Genomic DNA, 13,156 nt, shown 5'->3' with positions numbered 1-13,156 from the left:
CACGGCATTTACATTTCTTGGTCCAAAAAGAGTTGGTGTCATTTAGCTTTTTAACTGTAAAACGGTCGTACATTCCGTACGAGTTTCCTTTTTTTTTTTCTTCTTCTTCTTCTTTTTGTCGTGAAAATCTTACCTCAGTGCGGAACTTCCCTTCCTTACCCCCCATTTCCGTTTTTTCCCTCATCCTACGGGACAGCTTCATTCGTGTCGCCAGTGCTTAGAGTGGAGAAGAGCACAAATTTGCGGCCATTTTGATCGGTGCTTTCAGCAGATTTGCAAGCAATCAGTTAGCCTGCTTCGGGACACGGAAGTTCAACCAAATTCAACATAGTAATCCGTGCGATTAATTGCAAACGAAATTCTTTTATTTTTCTATTCTCGCGTCACAGCAGTAGCTGTAGTTAATAAAATAGTTATAATAGTGGAAAAGTTGCAAAAAAGAAAATCACAACCCAAGCACAACGCGCCGTTCGTCTTCTCACTATATCGAATATATATATATAGGACAGTGGCCGAGTATTTTGCTCCACATTCAGGGTGTGCTTGAAATATTATGCAATCATTCGTACCGTGGGTTTGCTTAGTGGTAACAAGTTCAACAGTGGCACCAAGTACGGACTTACCGTGAGTGGCCGCACCGCGTACCTCGAACGGCGTGTATGTGCTCTGTGCTCTGTGTCTCTAGAAGTGGGTAGAACAGCCGCTAAGACTTTAAGTGTCCTCGATAGCTGGTAGAATTAACTTGAACGAAAAAAAGCGAACCCTCAGCTGCACTCATCCGTGCTGCAATTTGATAGCTAGATAGGAAAGGTGGTGCATCGTTAGTGTTTATGCAGAATACTGCAGAGCAGCACGGGAAGGTTTGCTACCGGTTCTAGCTTAATCGATCGAAACGAGGGACCCGTTTTGCAATGGTCACTGAAAATGGTACACAGGTAAGTTGTAAGAGCCTGCCGGAAACGAGTTTTCCCGTTTTTCGGCGTGATTTATTATGGGGTACGGATTTTTTTCAACCGTTTTTCCTTATAAATTATTTAAAGTAATCAAGCATTGCGAAATTTTCGTTCAATTTTGCATAATATTTTCAATCACTAAGCACTTTCTTCATCCCAAAAAATTCAATTGAAAAAGTTTTCTAAAATAAATCAAGATAAAAATTGAAGAAAGCAAAAATTTTCTCCCAGGAATTAAACCATCGATGCCGCAGAGCGATCGATATTCTATCATGGTCGTCGGTACGCTTCTGTTGGTGTGCGTGCTTGCGTGTGGTGTGCATACAAATTCTTGAACAAAAGAGAAAACAAGAATTAGTGGTGAAAAACGAGAAAGAGGAAAAGAGATAAAAAAGAGAAAGAGAGGAACAGTGAGCACTAAAAGCTGCATAGAAAATGTGGTTGGATGAAAAGGATGCACGATTTTGCAGAGAGAGAGAGAGAGAGAGAGAGAGAGAATTAGAGTGGGAGAGAGAAAAAGGATAATAAAACCACATCTCGCATGCAAAAGAAAAACCCCGAACAGGGTGGTAGCATTTCTGGGCAGCCACTTGACACCCCCTAGACGATTGCCAGGGCATGTCCGGCAAAGTTCGTACAGCACGGCATTTTTCCAGCTCCTTCTTTTTGTACAACCGTTGTTTGCACAGCAGGAAAACACGCCGGAAATAAATAGAAGCAAACGTAAAGCGAAGGGAAATCGTAACGTGTATCGGCCGTTTCTTGGTTTGCACAAACACACATGCCAGTTTTCCACTGGGTAGCACAGTCAAACCGGACGACCGGAACTGACACGCACACACTGTCACGTTCACAGGATAAAGGACGTACACCCATACATGGCACACTGGGGGCGTTTTTTGTACCATTTCAGACAGAACTCCAAAATGGCAGACCCATTGCATGGGATGTTATAGAAGGAGTAAATTTGCCGTGTGTTCAAGATTTCAAGGACTTTCCGTTTGAGCGGCACATTCGTTCTCAGTGGGATATTTGTTGGAGAGTTCGTATAGCCGCTGTTAGAATGGTTTTTTGAGATATTCGCTGTATTTGTCTGCTTTGTACGCAACCGGGGCTACGGTATCGATTATACGGATGTAAGAAGATATCACAAAAAATAGCCAAATACCGTGCTTAATCCGATTCGCCCGAGACCGAGACTTTCGTTGAAGCCAATAACATGAAGGTAGACAACATGTGCGTTCGTTCCACAAAAATTCCGTCCGCAACTAGTCGCCAAAGATCATCAATCACAGTATACCGGGTGGTGTATAATGTTGTGGAAATTGCCCTCCGAACGATATGGTAATTTACCATCCGCGCCCCATGGTTCCAACCACCGTTTAACCTTTGGCAAACCGAGACACCCGCATGCCCGTGAGCGTTACAAAGCGTTAGGCGTAACTTTATGTGTCCGACGGTGTATTGTTTGGGTTTCTCAATCGGGAGCTAATAATGTTTGGGTGCGGTCGCTTTCATGACGGATGGGGTTAAAAGTGTTTGCTACACACCCGTGTGGACATGGTTACGGAATGTGTGTTACCTAATGGGCACTGTAATTCACGGGCTTTGCTGCAATCAATAATGGTGTGAAGGATGGAAGTACGATTGCGACCTTTTACGTTTCTATGATAAAGGTTATAATACGTATGAATATATCCTTTTCTTTCTCATTGCTTTACTAAGCTTCGTTTATATGTGATCCTTATTTTACAAATGTAGATGCGTCCTTAAAACTGGTATATTGCTTTGATTTATGAATTGGATCAATTCCTTAATAGTAATTGGTGCTGAAGCTCTGAATACCACTTTTCAATTTTCTACTATCATTCCCTTCTTTGATCCTAACTGTTTTTCATATACTTATTTTTAAGATTATGTTATGTATAATTGTACTTATCTATCTTCTTTGTGACTCTATAACCTCGAGGACTGAGTTTTTGGACTTCCTTTGTCGCGTACCTAGATTCACCGAGAGTACGGTAAAAAGGGTTTTTTTAATGAGATTTGTATTTCCAAATTGCAGTACCAAGTCGCACTAATTTAATTTGACAAAAAAATAAAGGTTTTTGATTCTACGTTTGGTTTATTACCCGAATCACATTGTTTTCCAAATCATATTGGCAAAAATTGCTTCTATACAGTTTATAGAGAAATCATTTTTTTAGAGAAATATTGTAATTTTCAGGCAACATTTAAAGTTTTTCTCGAACTGTGTTATTCACGTTATTATTTATGTTACAAATATTTGTTTGTTATTTTCGCTTCAAACCAGCTTAAACACGTAAACCGATTGCTGGTTTGGCCTTTGTCCAACGAAAGAAAAAAAAACTGCATTTGATTGTACTAATACGAATGCACAACAAAATACGAACGAATAGGAAACACGAACTTTGCAAAATGCTGCTAGTGCGTGATGAAATTCATTGATTAGCAAAAAAATCACCAAACAGTCGTCCGTTTGTCCATTAGTCCGTTGGCGTAACCCTTGTTGGCGATTGGCCAAATGTTGCTGCTGCTGCTAACTTTAATGTACAATTTGAAGAAGAAAAAACCGGTCCACATAATTTGGCTCATTTGTCAATGTGTGGTGCGTTGCAAAAGCCACGCCAAAAAACCACTCCAATGAATAATCTGTGGAAAAAGTGGAATGTGACTGCGTGATGGAAACTGGATAAAAATGTTGAAATGCTTGCCAACTAGTTCTTAGTATCATCGTGTTTCATTTTTCACAATCAATAGTGGCCTTTAGTAGAGCTACTTAGTCAGTACTTTATGTGTCGCAATAAAGTTTCGTTCATACTGACACAGCTGTACCGCGTACCGTGTCGTTTGGCTGGGCGAGAAGTTTTCCAGCTGTGTACGATTGACCTTTTCGGCAGCATTTTATCCGAGCAAATGCTTTCCCCCAGGGGGGATGGGAGTTGCAGTGTGGTAAAAAAAGTATGCTTCACACTTCGTATCCTGTCCGGAAATCCGTACAGCTTGGTAAGGTAAACGCCATCACCAGACTGCCTGGCTGCTGGGAGGGTTTTTGCTTATGATAACAGTGTGTAACAGTATTTGCACCATGATACGTGATGGCATGATGTAATGATGTACCATCCTATTAATGAACAACTCTTCTCTACCGGTCCTATTTGATGACGTTAGCGTATAGCGACTACGAAGCCAAACGGACGACTCGTCCAGATCCATAGGCGAAACATAGCCATTTTCGGGCCGAAGAGATTTGGTTTTTCTTTTGGGGTTTTCTTGCATTTTTTTGCGCTACACCTTATGCACGAAATGAAGGCAATTTTGAAGGTCTTACCAGAGTGTTGGGTACGTAGATTCGTTGGAAGAAAGCAGCATAACAAAAAAAAAATTAAAACAAACCGTGAGCTATACTGCATTATGACATAGGGCCGGATCGATTCTGCTGTGCCTTTGACGTTGAGAAAATGCCTTTGGCCGAGTGGGCACGAGTAAGCACAGTCAGCTTGATGCCACAACTTGTACGGGACATGGTTCCATTCGGTAAATGGAAGCCTTCGGAGATTGATGAATACGAGCATCTGAGGCCTGTGATTCTGAACTGTGATGTGAAGCATCTTTACGTACTGATTGTACGATCGTTTTCTACCTTTGTAGTTCAGGAGTTTTAAAAGTGAATGAGGGTTGTAAGAACGTTTTCAAAAGAAGATAGTTTTAAAACAATCCTTCGTAGTAATTATGACGGTATCTATTTTATCTAACAAGATATTGAAGTGTATTTTTCTGGTAGTTTTATTATAAATTCGTTGCTGAATGAAAACAGCAACAAGCGGCATAAAGAGATGGAGTTTATCATGCTGTACTGAGCAGATTTCCTTTTGCATAGTATTGATTGTACGTATTTCCATTGCTTTCATTACAGTCTGATGGAAACACATCGTTCTTACGCGCCGCAAGGGCAGGCAACCTGGAGAAAGTGTTGGAGCACTTAAAAAATAACATTGACATCAATACTTGCAATGCGGTAAGTAAATGTGCCATAAACTTACAACAACAACCTTTACAGAACCTTGTGAAATAGTGCAGCCTCTACTTAGGACATTAGCAGGAATGGAGAAAATGATTAGTGCAAAACGATACTTTTGGTCCGAAAATTTCCGCTAGATGTCGCCCTACGTTCGGTACCGGCGACACGGGCCTTTTTTTCGCAACAAATTACAATTCCGTACGGTGGCCATTTGGGCGCGCATGCCTGCGGGCCGTTCGTCGCCGATTCTGCAAAAAAGGGGAAAAAGTGACAGTTAAATTTCCGATTTTCGAAATACAACTCACTGCGCATGCCAGTGTTATCCTTCGGATGCGGTCCTGCGTACACTTCAGTTTCCGCGCCGAACTGTTTGCCGAAGCTCGCGAAGATACGGTGGTGGTTGTAAAGGGTGATTGCGATGTCTGACTCCCGTAAATACTAGACACGAGATAGCCAAGCGTCTATCCGAACGAAGCGCGGTATAGTGTAGCGCGTGTGTTAGGTTATGGTTCAATGTTGAATTCTCGTGAAAGTGAAAGTCATCAGCAACAAGGCAGAGCGTGCTGGTGGGTGGTGTAATGTGATTATGGGCGTGCTGGTAGAGGACGGAGGTAGTTTCGGTTTTATTTAGAATCAACAACTTGCCTCCTTATGCGCGGACATTATGTTTTTATTTTGTTTTGTGCAGAAAAAGTGGAAGAGCATACGCGGAACGCGGAGTAAAAGGTTAATGGGTTTGGAATTGAAAGTGATTTCGTTCGATTGATAAGATTGTGATCATTTAAAGTATTGTGTGGTGATTGATTTAGGTTTAATTTTTGTTTTGTTTTGTTTTTTTATTTCATTATCGTTGCACAATAGAATGGCTTGAACGCGCTGCATCTCGCGTCGAAGGATGGGCATGTTGCTGTGGTGACGGAACTGTTGGCCCGCGGTGCCACAGTTGATGCTGCCACGAAGAAGGGCAACACTGCGCTTCATATTGCTTCGCTGGCCGGTCAGGAGGACGTGGTGAAGCTGCTGATCAAGCACAATGCTTCCGTTAACGTGCAGTCGCAGAATGGCTTCACGCCGCTGTACATGGCAGCGCAGGAGAACCACGATTCGGTCGTACGGCTGCTGTTGTCGAACGGTGCGAACCAGAGCCTTGCTACCGAGGACGGTTTTACGCCGTTGGCAGTCGCCATGCAGCAGGGCCACGATAAGGTGGTGGCAGTACTGCTGGAAAGCGACACTAGAGGTAAAGTGCGTCTACCCGCGCTGCACATTGCCGCTAAGAAGGACGACGTTAAGGCTGCAACATTGCTACTAGAGGTAAGTGCCTCGTCTTTGCCAACGCTTTCTGGCAGAGGTTTTTATTAATTTTAGCAAGAAAATTTAAATAAATTCAGACATAGAACGGTTTGAAAACAAAAGGATGGAGCTTTAGGTATAATTTATTTGTACATTTGTCTTGCCTGCAGAACGATCATAATCCTGACGTAACGTCTAAATCGGGATTTACTCCACTGCACATTGCATCGCATTACGGGAACGAGGCCATGGCCAATCTGCTCATCCAGAAGGGTGCGGATGTGAACTATGCCGCAAAGCATAACATTAGTCCACTGCACGTGGCTGCCAAATGGGGCAAAACCAATATGGTGGCGCTGCTGCTCGAAAAAGGCGCTAACATCGAAAGCAAGACACGGGACGGCCTTACGCCGCTCCACTGTGCTGCTCGCTCCGGTCACGAACAGGTGGTGGACATGCTGCTCGAACGTGGCGCCCCCATCAGCTCGAAGACGAAGAACGGGCTGGCACCGCTTCACATGGCCGCACAGGGTGAGCACGTGGACGCTGCCCGCATTCTGCTGTACCATCGTGCACCGGTGGATGAAGTTACCGTCGACTATTTGACGGCTTTACACGTAGCGGCTCACTGTGGCCATGTGCGTGTGGCAAAGCTGCTGCTCGATCGCAATGCAGATGCCAATGCACGTGCCCTGAACGGGTTCACGCCGTTACACATTGCCTGCAAGAAAAATCGCATCAAGGTGGTGGAATTACTGCTGAAGCACGGTGCCAGCATTAGCGCCACAACGGAGAGTGGTTTGACGCCGCTGCATGTGGCTTCGTTCATGGGATGCATGAACATTGTTATCTATCTGCTGCAGCACGATGCCAGCCCCGACGTACCGACTGTGCGCGGTGAAACTCCATTACATCTTGCGGCCAGAGCCAATCAGGTAAGTGTGAGAGACGGTCGGAATTCTGGATGTGCGGGTGAGAAACCAGGACCAGGAATTCTAATCGAAACCGTGTGGAATCTTCGAACCGAGCGCTGATAGATGACGTTCTATCTACTGTGTTTTTTCAGACCGATATTATTCGCATTTTGCTGCGCAACGGGGCACAAGTCGATGCACGCGCTAGAGAACAGCAAACACCGCTGCACATTGCATCGCGACTCGGTAACGTCGATATCGTGATGCTACTGCTGCAGCACGGTGCCCAGGTCGATGCCGTCACCAAGGATATGTACACGGCACTGCATATTGCCGCCAAAGAGGGCCAGGATGAGGTAAAGAATCTTGTTGCTAAAAAGCTTATGGATCACATAGATACGGTCTACCTGATGCAACTGTTCTGGATACGACATCAGGAATATTACATTTAGACAGGGCTGGAAAGGTAATCGTATCCGAATGGTTCGGATTGTGCAGGCCAGGACAGACAGGAGTATGGTGGACAATAATAAGATGCTCCAGGGAATAAGGGAGTAAGCAGAAATGCTTACCGTTACGGTGTGTACATACAAGTTGAAGCTGTAAGCTTCAACTCCGACATATCACATTTGGATGTTAATGGTGCGTACAGTAAGGTAGAGCAACCAAATGACTTAAAGCTATTAAACATATCGAACGAAACGCAATCGCACAACGACCGCTCTGAGCGAGGTATAAAACGACTTAGTGGTTAGCAGTTTCTGAGGGTAGTCAGGGTATGCCAACTTTTTGTTTTATTTTAAGTATCTCCGATTATTATGTTTATTATAATTTTGTCGTATTATTGAAAGATGTGGAATAAAGTGTAAGTTTGAGGTTATTTTCCGCCTTTTGGTTTCCGCAAACCCGGAGAGCCGTTTATTGTAGTTTTCGTTATTATTTCTTTCATTATTTCGTTCCCTACGTTTGTGTTGCGGACTTCTATTTAGAAAAGAAACAAAAGTTCGTTTCGATTTTCGTTTCAATGACTCATTAAAGGTACCAAAGGGTGTTCAGTATAAGACGCAAGGTTTGTTTTTGGTTTTTGGGAGAATCGTCTAGTACATCAACCAGGCAGGTATAGCGAGTGTAGTGTTATGTTTTGGTTTTTTTATTCTCTTTCTTTGTTATGTTTGAGTTTTTACTTACTATCGTTTGTTGGTTAACGTGTTACGTTTGTTTGATTCAATAACTGCTTGTTTCGAATGCCTAATGTTTCTTTTTACTGTTTGCATTACACATTTTTACACCGGTACGACCAGTACAAAACTAGCCCACGTACAATGCTGAACATGCATCAGTCCCTCGTGGGTCCTCTTCGAATGTAACGGGCAGTACTGCATGACAAAAATGACTAAACTCTTTCCGCCTCTTTGTCACAGGTTGCTGGCGTTTTGCTGAACAACGGTGCGCAGATCGATGCGACCACCAAGAAGGGCTTTACACCATTGCACCTGACAGCCAAGTACGGTCACATGAAGGTCGCAGAGCTGCTGCTGGAGAAGAACGCACCGGTAGATGCACAGGGCAAGAATGGTGTAACGCCACTGCACGTCGCCAGCCACTACGATCATCAGAACGTTGCGATGCTGTTGCTGGAGAAGGGTGCCAGCCCCCACGCTACGGCAAAGAATGGCCACACGCCATTACATATTGCGGCGCGCAAGAACCAGATAGACATTGCAAACACACTGCTAAAGTATGAGGCACAGGCTAACGCGGAGAGTAAGGCTGGCTTTACACCGCTGCACCTGAGCGCTCAGGAAGGGCATACCGAGATGTCGGGCCTGTTGCTAGAACATAAGGCCAATCCGGATCATCAAGCCCGTAATGGATTGACACCGATGCATCTGTGCGCGCAGGAGGATCGGGTCAGCGTTGCACAGGTGCTGGTAAAGCATGGTGCCAACATGCAGGCAGCAACTAAAGCAGGTTATACACCCCTGCACGTCGCTTCACACTTTGGGCAGGCTAACATGGTACGCTATCTGATTGAGCAGAATGTGGATGTTAATACTTCCACCGGGATTGGCTATACGCCATTGCATCAAGCTTCGCAGCAAGGACACTGCCACATTGTTAACATTTTGCTGGAGAATAATGCTGATCCAAATGCTATCACTAATGTAAGTAGGAATGCAAGACACATTTCTCCAAATGTCTACCATAGGCAATCTCACATGGTCTTTTATATTCTATCACCAGAATGGACAAACGTCGCTGAAGATTGCACAAAAGTTGGGCTACATAAGTGTGCTCGATTCGCTGAAATCGGTGACGGATTCCAAGGCAACACCGGAACAACCGCCATCGGAAGAGAAATATCGTGTCGTCGCACCGGAAGCGATGCATGAAACATTTATGTCCGATTCGGAAGAAGAAGGAGGTTTGTCTACGGCTCTTACTGAGAAGCAAACAACCTCTTACATACTGCTTTCGTATTTATCTGCAGGTGAAGATACTGTACTATCTGATCAACCGTATCGTTATTTGACGGTCGATGAGATGAAATCCCTGGGCGATGATTCGCTGCCAATTGACGTGACTCGTGACGAGCGAATGGACTCTAACAAGATGGTTCAGAGTACCGATTCGCATCAGTTCCCGCCAACGGCGTTGGAAGATTCGATTAGTCCGCAGCATGCGTCAATGGTACAGTCCGGCATCTCGGCCACGGACTTTACTGACAACATCAATATCGAGCGTCATTCACACGTCGGGTAAGTGAGGTTCTGTGGGTGTACGTGAAGCTACTAACTGAGCGTCAACTAACCACAAGCATTTTGCATTTACTTTTCTGCTTACCCACTAATACCACGCGGTGAATGGATGTTATAAATATGCATTTCAACTTTTCACAGAAAACTTCATTGGAAGAAGTAAGTTTTGTATTTTAATATTTTATTATTTTTTAATATATTCCTCAATATATTATGTACTAGACATAGTACAGTAAATTAGAATGCAGAAACAATCTATTTATTTTGTATCGGTAGCTAACAAAGTGTGGTTATTTTCGTTGTTGTCCTTTCTCTAGCTTCCTTGTTTCCTTCCTGGTTGATGCGCGCGGTGGAGCCATGCGTGGCTGTCGTCACAGTGGTGTGCGTATTATCGTACCGGCTCGTTCGGCGGCACAACCCACACGCATTACGTGCCGCTATGTAAAGCCCCAGCGCACCATGCATCCGCCACCATTGATGGAAGGCGAAGCGCTGGCTAGCCGTGTGCTGGAGCTCGGTCCCGTTGGAGCCAAGTTCCTCGGACCCGTCATCATGGAAGTTCCACATTTTGCATCACTGCGCGGCAAGGAGCGCGAAATCGTTATCCTTCGCTCCGACAACGGGGAAACTTGGCGCGAACACAACATCGACATGTCGGATGAAATTATTCATGACGTACTGAACGAATGTTTCGAACCGGAAGGTAATAAGGATGGATTAATAAGAGCAAATAAACTTGGAACTCTTGCATATGCAGGATCCTGCATCCTTTACCGGCGAAAAAGGTGAGCTAACAGTTGACGTTGCTTTATCGTTTCAGATCTGGCACAGCTGGACGAGCTGGGTGGTGGACGTATCTGTCGTTTCGTGACGTACGATTTCCCCCAGTATTTTGCGGTGATTTCGCGCATCCGCCAGGAGGTGCACGCCATCGGACCGGAAGGTGGCATGGTATCGAGCACGGTGGTACCGCAGGTGCAGGCCGTCTTCCCGCAGGGTGCACTTACGAAGAAGATCAAAGTTGGGCTACAGGTAAATCTCTTCAAACCACGCAAAGGTGTCGCACCGGATAAGTTGCGAAAGATAAGCGTCAACCACGTGCCGAAGAAGAAACGTTTCTCTTTGATCTGGTAAAGCGATGCCTGAACGCATCATTCATTTTGCACCGACGGGGCAACGGCTTGGTGGTAAAAGAAAAAAAAGCAAACCAATCTAAAGCTTACGCTTTGCGTGCTTACACTCAACGAAAGGCGACAAATGTTACAATGATACACATACACCAAGGAAAAAAAAAATGGCAGAAACCGGAGCTGTATGCTTTTACCTCTATGTACATTTATTTCACTTTAATTCGGTTTGCTCAACCTTTACACACTAATAGCTAGTCAACGACACCCTGATAACGAAATCAAAAATCATTGCATGTAATCTTCTTATGTTAAAAACTCGATTTTATACTGTAGTTGCTTCTTAAGAAAGTGCATTTTTTGTTTTTTTTTGTGTAGTTTTAATTACTTGTAATTACTCTGAAACATGATCGATGGTTTGTCATTATGTGCAAGTCAACTATTTGTGCTTCTTCTTTGAGTGATAATTCTCAGTTTGGTATAATGTTTTATTTTGAAAATTTGTGCCATATTTAATTCCAAATAATACTGTCCAACATATTGCGAATAATATTATATGAAAAAAAAATCAAACAGAAGGCAACAATTATTTTCCAGCACTCCCATTAATAGCAGCTAAAGAACTCACAAAAAAATAAATAAAATAAATCTGCTCACCTACTACACACAAATCAATCTATTAAACATTCAATTATATTTGAAAACACAATGCGAAGGAACGAGTTAAATGAGGATATTCAAGCTTAAAACGTACATGTTCGAGACATCATGCAACTGAAATGCGTATGAAAAACAAAACAACCTACTTCTAGATCTTTACGGATAATGCTGACTTAGCTGTTAGGAACTGTTTATATCGAAAAAAAAAACGATGAAACGATACTAGTATTCCCGTTCGTGTTTTCATGAGCATACAATAACTATAACTAAGTCTCAACTAAACGCCTTCATTCAAACAAGTTTTGCTTAAATTTGTTGCCAAATTTAACTTAAAACTTTGTTCGATACTACTTAATCACACACGAAAACGAACAATCAGCTAAAAGATGTAATCAAATTCCTTCAAATCTGTATGTTTTATTTGTTACAGAAACAAATGCAAAAAGAACGCATCGGAAACGGAAGAAGAAAGTTTCAGTTGTAAAAATTTGGAAACCAACATCTCTTACACGAACGAAGTCAAGAGTATTCGCTAGTACTGCCAAAAGAAAACGTGTCTGTTTACCATTATTCATACACAAGAAAGCATGTTCTGCGATCTTCCAGTGAAGGTGCATTTCAAATGAAAGATCTCAAACAATATGCAGGTACAGTAATTACATCCTTGAGATTAACAAAAACGTAGGTGCAATACAAGATGGAAGGAGATGCTATAAAGGTCACCTAGGACACGCTAGGGTTTTTTTTGGCAAGAACAGTATGATATGAAAATATTGTAATAAACATTTAAACGTTTATGATAAACACACTAATGATAAATGTTGGAAACAAAAACTCTACGCATTTTAGCAACTAGTGGAAAGCGGGACCGTTTTGATCGCGATCGCCCCTATTTACTGAGTAGTAACAACACACGATTTGAGTGCCCAATAAATTTAGTTCATGTGATGAAAATCAAATCCAAGCGCTGCTGCATTGCAACTAAATTGTTTCATTTCTTGCTTGTGTTTTGTGTTTTTTCTCGGTGTCACCAATCGATCGGAAATGCTCAGGAACTGTGATGAATGATACACTCAGGAATGGAATGTAAGAAAAAAAACAAAAAAAAAAACAATCAAACCGTAGAGGCAGGGTGGCAAATGTAATTGAGCAACTTACTTCATGTAAAATTTAGTTTAGAATCTGTTTTTTTTGGTTGTTGTTATTTTTAAAACCTGTTGACAAAATTATTAATTCAATTGTTGAATGTGCGGATCAGTGACTTTGGCTCAGTACAGGAAAGCAAAACAAAAAAGTGAAAGCTACATGCACAATTTGGTTTAACTTATATGGCAGGGAATAGCGAGATGTAATGAAAGAAATTTGAAAACTATTTAATCCCTGCAAGTTGAGTAACGAAATCGTAACC

At 42.9% G+C, this 13,156-nt stretch overlaps 1 protein-coding gene across 3 annotated transcripts in view; it reads left to right on the top strand.

Annotated features, from left to right (window-relative positions):
- LOC125765762 (ankyrin-3-like) overlaps positions 1-12,712 on the top strand; it is a 36,387-nt gene extending 23,675 nt beyond the window's left edge. The window contains exons 2-12 of one of the 3 annotated variants that reach the window (XM_049431217.1): positions 390-935; positions 4,891-4,992; positions 5,857-6,309; positions 6,459-7,223; positions 7,355-7,558; positions 8,624-9,367; positions 9,447-9,627; positions 9,694-9,961; positions 10,103-10,120; positions 10,279-10,664; positions 10,782-12,712. In XM_049431217.1, coding sequence (XP_049287174.1) covers positions 912-935; positions 4,891-4,992; positions 5,857-6,309; positions 6,459-7,223; positions 7,355-7,558; positions 8,624-9,367; positions 9,447-9,627; positions 9,694-9,961; positions 10,103-10,120; positions 10,279-10,664; positions 10,782-11,095 — 3,459 coding nt within the window. In that variant the 5' untranslated portion in view covers positions 390-911 and the 3' untranslated portion in view covers positions 11,096-12,712. Of the gene's footprint in view, positions 1-389; positions 936-4,890; positions 4,993-5,856; positions 6,310-6,458; positions 7,224-7,354; positions 8,083-8,623; positions 9,368-9,446; positions 9,628-9,693; positions 9,962-10,102; positions 10,121-10,278; positions 10,665-10,781 lie in introns of those variants that run through there. The other 2 variants (XM_049431214.1, XM_049431215.1) reach the window with 2 other exon arrangements.
- The last annotated feature ends 444 nt before the right edge of the window (positions 12,713-13,156 follow it).

Source organism: Anopheles funestus, chromosome 2RL (assembly GCF_943734845.2).
Source record: "Anopheles funestus chromosome 2RL, idAnoFuneDA-416_04, whole genome shotgun sequence".
Classification (NCBI taxonomy): domain Eukaryota; kingdom Metazoa; phylum Arthropoda; class Insecta; order Diptera; family Culicidae; genus Anopheles; species Anopheles funestus.
The sequence above is the reverse complement of the archived record's forward strand: the minus strand, read 5'-3'. Positions and strand labels throughout refer to the sequence as shown.